General features: G+C 25.7%; 1 protein-coding gene across 1 annotated transcript in view; it reads right to left on the bottom strand.

The window, feature by feature from the left end:
- Positions 1-9,657, bottom strand: part of Phum_PHUM204610 (uncharacterized protein) — a gene marked incomplete at both ends in the record, with an annotated part of 11,219 nt that extends 1,562 nt beyond the window's left edge. The window contains 12 exons of the mRNA XM_002425464.1: positions 87-314; positions 387-580; positions 656-827; positions 964-1,106; positions 1,194-1,389; positions 1,481-1,665; positions 2,037-2,136; positions 7,217-7,476; positions 7,590-7,861; positions 8,273-8,345; positions 8,440-8,586; positions 9,585-9,657. Coding sequence (XP_002425509.1) covers positions 87-314; positions 387-580; positions 656-827; positions 964-1,106; positions 1,194-1,389; positions 1,481-1,665; positions 2,037-2,136; positions 7,217-7,476; positions 7,590-7,861; positions 8,273-8,345; positions 8,440-8,586; positions 9,585-9,657 — 2,043 coding nt within the window. The remainder of the gene's footprint in view (positions 1-86; positions 315-386; positions 581-655; positions 828-963; positions 1,107-1,193; positions 1,390-1,480; positions 1,666-2,036; positions 2,137-7,216; positions 7,477-7,589; positions 7,862-8,272; positions 8,346-8,439; positions 8,587-9,584) is intronic.
- Between the last annotated feature and the right edge of the window lie 87 nt (positions 9,658-9,744).

Below are 9,744 nucleotides of genomic sequence, written 5' to 3' on the forward strand. Positions count from 1 at the left end.
TGAGTGTAACACTGGAAAAAAAAAATAAATAAATATTAGTAAAACGGTTTGAGACGATTGAAACAGAATTTTTTTTTTAATTGTACCTGATAATAAACAGTGTCTGGAGTATCTTTATCAACGGTCCATTGAATAATTCCAGGGTTTCCGGCATCACATTCGAGTCTTAATGTTCTTTGATATGCTCCAAAAGAATGAAATTCATCAGCTGGAGGCTGATTAGGATCCGGTGTCCAGTTGCAAAGCCTTCCGACTCCCGTCGGTCTTACTTCTCCTCGTTTATTTTGAACTGCTCCCGCGAATATTTGAATGTTCTAAAACATTTTTTTTTTAAATTATATAAAATTTTAATTCTGTGATTGATTGAAATAGAATTTTATACTCACGATTCTCTCTTCTGGAGTTTTATATTGATAACCACCAACGGGATCATCGGTAATATAAAATGGATGATATCTAGCTGGAGTTTCCGGATCTAGTCCTCCTTCTACAATAAAAGTGTAGGTTCGTCCTCGAACGACATTTATTTCCGGTATAAGTAAACCATTGATGTACCATGAAATACCCCATCCAACGTGTCCTGAAACATTTAAAAAATTTAATTAAACAATTAAGTTCTTTAATTTATAAAATGATTTTTGTTCGTTTAATTAACCTGTTATTGCAGAATATCCATGTTTTCCTCCGGTAGGTCCCATTTGAGCGTAAAATACTCCATCTTCTGGTTCATGGCACTTAATTGGGGGTATTTCCCAAGCTTCAGATTTTGGAGCCGGTGCTGGAGTGGGAATAACTTTTTTTGTATTACTTTCCCGTAAATTTGATTCCTGAAAAATTTTCTATAAATTATTAATAATATTTTTTCAAAAAAAAAAAATGTAGTTAAATTTTCAAATTTTAATTTTTTTTTTTTTTTTTTCTTTAGTGTACTTAATATTATGTGCGTGAATGTGGATTTATTACCGGTTTAGTTACTTCTTCAACTTTAGTTTCTTTGAGTTCGCTGATATATTCGCGTTCATTTTCTGATCCAGTTTGATCGGAAGGAGATTCAGGAGTGGGACAATTCCATTTAGGAGCTCTACCGAATTCGATAAAGATATCACCTTAAAAAAGATAGTTTTGTTTTTTTTTTTTTTAATTTTAACGACATTAAAAAAAAACAAAAAGTTTTCCCGATGTGAAATACATACCTCTATTTGTCAAACTGTGGTAAGAAACTTCATTTCGAGAATTCAAAGGTCCGATGGCCCAAATTACAGACTGAGATGTATTAGTCAAATAATTTTTGTCGAATTCATCTTGTGCTTTGAGAGGTCTTTGAAATGTAACAATAGAATATCCGTTAACCAAAGCTGCGTTTAATAATCTGACGCTACCTGTACCTTCCTATTAAAAAAAAAAAAAAAAAAAAAAAAAAAAAAATTATTAGTAAAATAAATAAATAAACAAAGAAATAATTATTTTATTTATAACTCACAGCTAGATTTTCATCAGGACAACTTCCTCTGCCACCTGAGCATTGGCTTTTAGCATCTAAATAATAATCTTCAGCGTAGCCTTTTAAACTGTTTTTATCGACCCAAGCGACAACCACGTCTCCTCCTACCATTTGACTTTTTCTATCATCCCCGGATAATCCGAAAGACATGTATTCGTCGTTTTCTGAAAAAAAGATAAGAAAAAGGTTTATCGTATATATAAAGAGACAAAGTTTTTTTTTTAAAGAAAAGTAAAAAAATAACAAAAGGCCGACATATAATAAAACATAATTTTTTTTTTTAAATTATTCACCTAACAAAAATGTTTTTAAAAAAAATGAAAAAAGATTTTTACAAATCGTGTAAGTGATTGAAACAACTTTTTCTCAGGCGATCGAGAAAAAAAAATTCTAGCAATTATATACTAAGATGAGAGAGGAATTTGTTTATACGAGTTGTAATAATAATAATAATAATAATAATTATAGTATTGTTAGATTCTTATGTAAATGTTAAGTAATAAAAAGTTGCTGTTTGGCATTTATAAAAACTTACCCAATTTAGCGACCAATTGCAAAACGATGCTGTCACCTGCAACTGCCCAACGAACTTCATATGCGAAATCATCCCACAAAACTTCACAATTCAATTTTGACTAGAAGAAAAAGAAAAAGGAAAAAAAAATTATTAAACAGTTTTAATAAATTGTTTGTTAGTCTGTAACGTGTCTACATAATTTTATCGAAAAAAAAAGACATGGGTTTTTATTTTATTTTACATTTTAATAATAATAATATATATACGTATGTATTTAATACAAAAAAAAAAAGAACGGTTTAATTTTAAATAGATTTATTAGGTTTTGTCATTATTTAATACTCGTGAATTCAATTGAAATTTAATTAAAGTGATATTAATAAATCGGTCCTGACACATGACGGATAAGGTAAATAAATTTTAAATATAATATCTTTTGTTTTTGTTTTAATTTTTATGAAATGATTGTCTTTAACATTAATATTAATATTAATCATAACATGTTTTTATTTTAAAAAAAAAAAATAATTATTATTGAGAAGTATTCAAATTTTTTTTATTATTACAATCACTCACATTTTATTATTATTTTTAAAAAAAATCCACATAAATGATTTATTAAAAAAAAAAAAAAAAAATTAATATTTTCAATTGAGTTGCCAGTAAAAAATTATTTAATATATTTTTTATTTTTAATAATAGATTGACAACACGGATGAATATTTTTTAAGGTAGGGCAAAGGAAAGAATGTGACGGATACCAAAATCCGAAAAAACCTTAACAACAACATTAAAATATTATTTTCTGTTGTAAGGGAAACCGTAGGCAGCGGAAAATGATAATTAAAAAAAGAAAATAATTTTTGCTTTCCTAAAAGATCGGACCGACCATAGGATTAAAAAAAAAAAAAGAATTAGGATTAACTATAGGATTAAGTAGAGCTGCCAAAATAAACTATATAATTTATTAATTTGGCGAATATTTTTAACTACGCAAAACTACGTAAAAATTAAATTTTTAAGATGATTTTTATAACTTATAATAGTTAAAAAAACGAACGTCGTAGTTTTATATAAAAACAGGTTTTTTTTTTTTTTTTTCCTCATCATTTTCGTCCCGCTTTTAATAAAATTTCTTAATCTGCAAAAAAAAAAACACCACCAGGTTATTATTATATAATAATAATAATAAAAAATTGATTTAAAATAAAGACAAGTGCAAGTGTAGAAAATTATTTAACATAAAAATGCAGTTTTTCTCTTCCTGATTAGATATTATCACGCAATATTTAATAATGTAAAAAAAAAAAAAAAAAATTTCAACTGAAATTTCGAAAGAAAAAAAAAAAATTTTTTTTTAATTACATAAATTATATTAATAAATATTCAAATAAGAAGAAAAGAAGAAAATTATTATTATTTAATTTCGTGCAAAATGAAAAATGATTTAATTAATATAATATTAGGTTATGTAATAAATGAATGTAAATTAAAATTAGTTTCAAGAGAATTATTACCGATAAATACAAAAAAAAAAAAAAATTTATTAATTACACGTTAGTTTTAACTAAATTAACTATACATATGTATATATATACATATTTTGGGAAATTTATACTGAAAACAAACGCAACGAAAAAAAATATCAATCAAATAAATATTTTTTTGAAAAAAAAGTGAAACTGAGGGTTAAATAATTTTCTTTTTTTCGATAATGGTATTTGATGTCATTTGATGGAAAATGATAATAATAAAAATAATAATAATATTACCTTTTCAGATAGTTTAGAAAAAACAAAAAAATTATAAATAATATTAATATATGTGAAACAAGACAAAATAATTTTAATTCTTTTATAAAATCATTTATTTTTTATTAAAATTATTATTATTATTATTATTATTATTACTATATGAAATACTTTATTTTATGTATAATGAAAAATGAAAATAAATTGTTATTGATTGTGTATGAAAAATTATTATTTTACATAAAAAAAAAAAAAATTTTTTTTTTAAAGTTGATAATTTTTAAATAAATCTAATAATACTAAAGTCAGCGAATTTTCGAAGGTTAAGTATGATGATAATAATAATAATGAAACAAAGAATACATTATTAATTAATTATTTCGAAGGCATTTAAAGAAACACACGGGTTTACTAAGATTACGGGAAGAAGGAATTATTCGAATCACATTATTTTTTTTTTTATATCGCAGGTTTTCATGAAATATGACCCTCAAAAAAGAAAAAAAAAAATTATAAAATACCCGAAAGTGGTTTGGAAAAGGTTCAGCCGTGGTTTTTTCTCGCACGGATTGAAAACTAAAGTCAACCATGATGACAGTTCAAAGACACATAAAAAAAAAAAACCGAAAACTTGAAAACACCAAAAGTGTACGAATGTAAAAGAAACCATTCATTAACAAGAAAATTGTTTAACAACCGATACCCATTTTAAAAAGAGGGGGGGGGGAAAAGCTGTTTGTGCCCACAAAGATTACGAAAGGAATCAAGGGCTCAAAATGAACAAGACGACAAAGGGGAGGGGACCACAGTATTAAGTAGGAAAAAAGATGATAAGTCTTAAAGGTAACTTTTTCATGCCTAAATTTTTTTTTTTTTAGTGTTAGATGAGATTATTAATATTTAAAAAGAATACTGTAACAATGTAATGCTGCTGATGCTGTTGCTGCTGCTATTAAAAAGGAAAACATATAGAATTTAGATTGGGCGTTGAATATATTTATTTAAATATAATTTTTTTAAAGGTGATTCCCTAAATGATTGCTAATAGTAATTGTATTTGTTAAAAAATTATATTTATTATGTTGTAACTAGAAATTTTTTTTTTTTTTTCTTAAAATTCTATTATCACTCGGATTCTTTACGAATTCCTTATCGAAACTAATACTATTGAGTTAATGAGAGAGAGAGAGAGAGAAAGAGAGAAAATATATATATATATATATATATATTATTAATAATTTTGAACGTATCCTCCCGGTCCCGTAAATCGATTAAAGGCAAATCTGTTATCTGTGGGAAAATAATTATATGGCGGTATAGGAACGATTTGATCGCGGCGATTGAAATTTTGATAGTATTGATTTCCCGGTCTCCCGTTCTGGGCATTGTTAGAACCTTGTTCCAGGGGACTTCCGGGCTGAACCAAATATTGCAAGAGCCGAGAGGATTGAACGTCCGACGGTCCGAATGGGTGACGTGGGAAGTTGCCCCTCGGCTGCGGCACCTGATGTCTCCGAAAATCTCCTAAAGATTCCTGATTGAAAGCAATGCCGTTTATATTAATATTCGAAAAGGGTTGTGTAGGATTATGAAATAAAATCTTCTCTGCCGGAGTCTTTTCTGGCCTCAAATGCGATTGACTATTACGTTCGAAATCGAAACCTTTCGTAACGAAATCTCCGGTTTGTTCGTTAATAACATACTCATCATTCAAACCTAAAGAAATAGATTTTTGAATTTCGAAAGCGTTATTATTATTGTAATTAGGCACTGGTGGTAAATTTGCTAAATTCGAAGGCTTATAAGTTGTCGGTTTTATATCTTGAAATACGTTAGAAAGTGAAGTATTATTGTTACGATAAAATAATAAAGAATCAGTTTGCGGATGAACGATTTGTCGCCTTCCAAAGTGATAATTGGATTCTTTTTGAAAAGAAAGAGGATCAGCAACATATGATGATCTTTTCTGTAACAAACAGATAAAGAACAAAAAAGAAGGCGTGATTATGAATGATTATCATTAATATGAAACCAAATGAGAAACCCAATGAAAGAGAAAAAAAAAAACCTCATGCAAAAATCCCAGTTTAGTGAATTAGTTGAAATTTTTTTTTTTTTAAATTGAAACCTGTTAAAAAAACGTAATTATAAAATTCATTTTCCATTTAAATGTCGAAATTCAATTAGGTCAACACTAAGGTGATGGTCATTCATAATGTATTAATTATATATACTTAAAAAAAAATAATAATAATAATTAATAATATTCGAACTGAAAATGATCTAAAAATATTAATAATGAAAGAAACGCGTAATGTTTAATTATAAATAAATAAAAAATAATTTTTTTCCAATAGGTTAAATTGTAGTCAGTCTTACTAACTTGAATATATAAATAATATCACTTATTTTATATCAATTGAATTCTCGCTCTCTTACCAAAAAAAAAAATAATCGAATAAAAATTATTTTATGACGCAAAAAAAAAAACGATAATTTCGTTTAAATTATAAATAAATAAGTAAACAAATTTTTTTTTGGAAAATATCATCTAAAACGGGGGGGAGGGGGGGGTAGAAATTACGTTATTATTAATACAAAATTCTATAAAATGCAACTAGTTAAACATGTCTCTGAAAATAAAAATAAAATATAATGTGTGTGTACGTATATAGTATTTAAATATTTTTTAAAATTTATATGACGTTTTCAATAGTAAATAATAATAATAATAATAAAAATTTATATAACGAATACTAGAATAAAATTAAAATTTGAGTTTTCAAATGAAATAAATTAAAAATAAATTTAAAAATGACCAAATTATACGAATCGTTTACATTTAAATTAATTATTGATAAAACAACCGTAATCAATAATAAAAGAGACGGCGATATCGACGAACGAAACAAATTTAATATTACCTAAGCTATATATAATAATAATGATGATGATTATGTTTTTGTTTTTTATTTACCATTAAGCGTTTACGGTAAAGCAAATACACAAAAATAATATATTTAAAGACCCGAGTTTTATTTATAGTCGTCGCCTCGATAAACAAAAAAAACAGGAAATAATATATTAACAAACGTTTTTTCTTTCTTTAAAATCAAAAATGATATTAGTATAATTAAGCGAATTTAAAAGCTTTTTCCTCAACTCTTTTACCTCGGATTTATGAGTCAAGCTAAATAATACGTAAATATATATATATATTATTTTTATGTTTTACAGGCGACAAAAAAAAAAAAAAAAATGGCAATTCCTACTAATCATCAAACGATTTGGGCCAATATTTCGATTTCATTATCACCGTCATTGCAATTATTTGAAAAAATAATATGGTTAATCCTCAGAAAATTTTAATTTTTGTTATTTATTTGTAAGACCCTATGATTTAAAATATTATATATATGTAAGCCAAATTATTATAATTTAACTGACCTGAGGAGAAACACCGAGCATTTTTAAACTTGGAGGTATGTTGAGTCCTTTTGGTATTTGTACGTGACCAAAATCGACGGTGAAGGCTTCACACCAAACTCCAAAATGTCCGATGTCAAATATGGTCAAATCACCAGGCAATGTTAATACAATTGTCTTTCTGTCGTAACGTCTCAATGGAACTTCTTTACCATTTTCATCGGGGATTCTGATACCCTGCGGGGTGGGTTTTAAACCGGGTCCGACCCAAAATTTAGCATCTATAATGAAAAATATTTGTTCACGTAAAATGTTTTAAATTATAAGAATTAAAACAACAAAAACTAAATGAGAGAGAGAGGTATGGAAAGGGACTCGGAAAATTTTATTTTACCTGGAGCTTCGCCATCATAAGAGAAATTTGGAATAAGTAAAGTTTGAGCATCGACGATGACAATCGGTTCGGAAGATACTCCGTGAACTCCGTTTAATCCGGAAATTTTTTGAGGTTTTGGAAAATCTAAACTTCTAGATATTTTAACATCTCCAAAATTAACGGAAAATTCGTCACACCAAACAGAAAACCAGTTTATATTTTGTAAATTTTTGCCTTCTGGCAGAGTGATCGTTATGTGTTTGTTTCTGTATTTGGGTAAAACGTTTGTACTGAAAATAAAAAAAATTTAAAAAAAATTTCAATAAGTTTTCCTAAATAGTTTTTTTTTTTCCCCCCGCTAAGCGTTTTTAAATTCGTTATAAAAAAAAAAAACAATATTTTAGAGAGGGTTATTATTATTTTTTAATTAATGTAAACATCACACATAATAATATTATGCGACATCGTAAACGTATAGAACGCATCAAAAGTTAATGACACCAGTTAACCATGAAAAGTTAAGGCGTTGTCATTTTGTCAAGGATAAAAATCAGAGACAAAATTTAAAATAAAAAAAAAATATTAATAATTATTATTATTTTTTTTTTATTAAAAAAAAAAAAAAAAAAGGGGAAGAGAGACTTGAACTTTCGAGATATCAAAAAAAAAAATATTAATAATAATAATTTAAAACTACTTACGTTCCTCTTTCGTCTCGAAGTCTAATACCATTAACACCGGGTACTTTACCATTTCCAACGTAAAAATAAGCAGCTGGAATATATTAAAATTAAATATTAAAAAATAATAATAATAATAATAATAATTTAAAATGAAATAAAATAAAAATAAATAAATAAAACGTTACCTGGTCCCTCTCCATCGTAATTAAAATTTCTCAGATGCAAAGTTCTGGCGTCTACAGCAAACACGTCTCCAGACACGCCATGATGAAGTTGGGATAATTTTCCAATAAATTTCCCGTAATAACCTTCCTTGTTAGCTGATACATGATCTAATCAATTATAAAAATAATTTTAATTTATTTTTCAATTCAAATGAAAATTGTTTTCATTAAAGAAAACATTTTTTTTTTTTTTTTGTAAAAAAAAAAAAAAAGGGAAATGATTGTTACGCAAACTAAGTGAAAACAACTATAAACGCATGGCGCTCAAAGAAATAATTTATAGTAAAAATAAGAATAAAAATTTACGTTTAAATAACAGATTAAATAAAAATAAAAAAACTTGCTTTTAACAGGTTCGACAAAAAAAAAAAAAATTAATAAAACTGGTATAGAAAAAATAAATGACATCGTGAAATTTCAAATAAATATTAAACAGGCAAACATATACTTTCTGTGTGTTTATGAAAGTTTAAAAAATTTTTTCAATATACCAAAAAAAAAAAAAAAATTAAATTATTTTTCAAAAACAAAGTAATACAAATCAATATGAAAAATCAAAGAAATCAAAGAAATATTAATTTACGTAAATAAACTTTTTTCTTTTTTTTTGTTTCGATGTAAAAATATAAAAAAATAAATTTAAATCCAAGACAAACGCATCAAGTTTTTAGACAATATTTAATAATTTTGTTTGTGTGCGCGAGAGAGAGAGAGCATTTATTTAATATTAACAAAAAGACTCACTACTAGTGAAGAGACCATTTTCCTAAAATAAATGTCTTTAATAATAATAATTCAAATTATTAAATTCATAAATAATTTTAAAAATTATATAAGTAAAAATTAAGCAATAATAAATAAACTTTTAAACAAAAAAAAATATGTCGTAATTTTTTTTCTTTTTTTTTGTTTAAAAGTTAATCGATTATAATTTAAAAAAAGTAAATTTGGAGACTCAATAAAAAAATTCAAATACATAAAATTTCATTAAACATAAAATTAAATTAAATTGAATTTAAAAAAAATTAAAATTAAAATTTATTTAATATATATATATATTATTTTGTTTTAAATTGAAAAGTAAATTAAATGAATTAAAAACTCACCGGCAAAAAAACCAAATAAAAGCATCAACAAAGAGGACCATTTGATTGTGTTCTTGTGAGACGTTGAAACCATCTTTGGCGCAATCACTTAAGGTTTTCAACAACCTAAACATGCAATGTCGTGTTTTTATACGTATTTTATGTTGTATTATCAGTATAT

This window comes from Pediculus humanus, genomic scaffold (genome assembly GCF_000006295.1).
Source record: "Pediculus humanus corporis 1103172107555 genomic scaffold, whole genome shotgun sequence".
NCBI lineage: Eukaryota > Metazoa > Arthropoda > Insecta > Psocodea > Pediculidae > Pediculus > Pediculus humanus.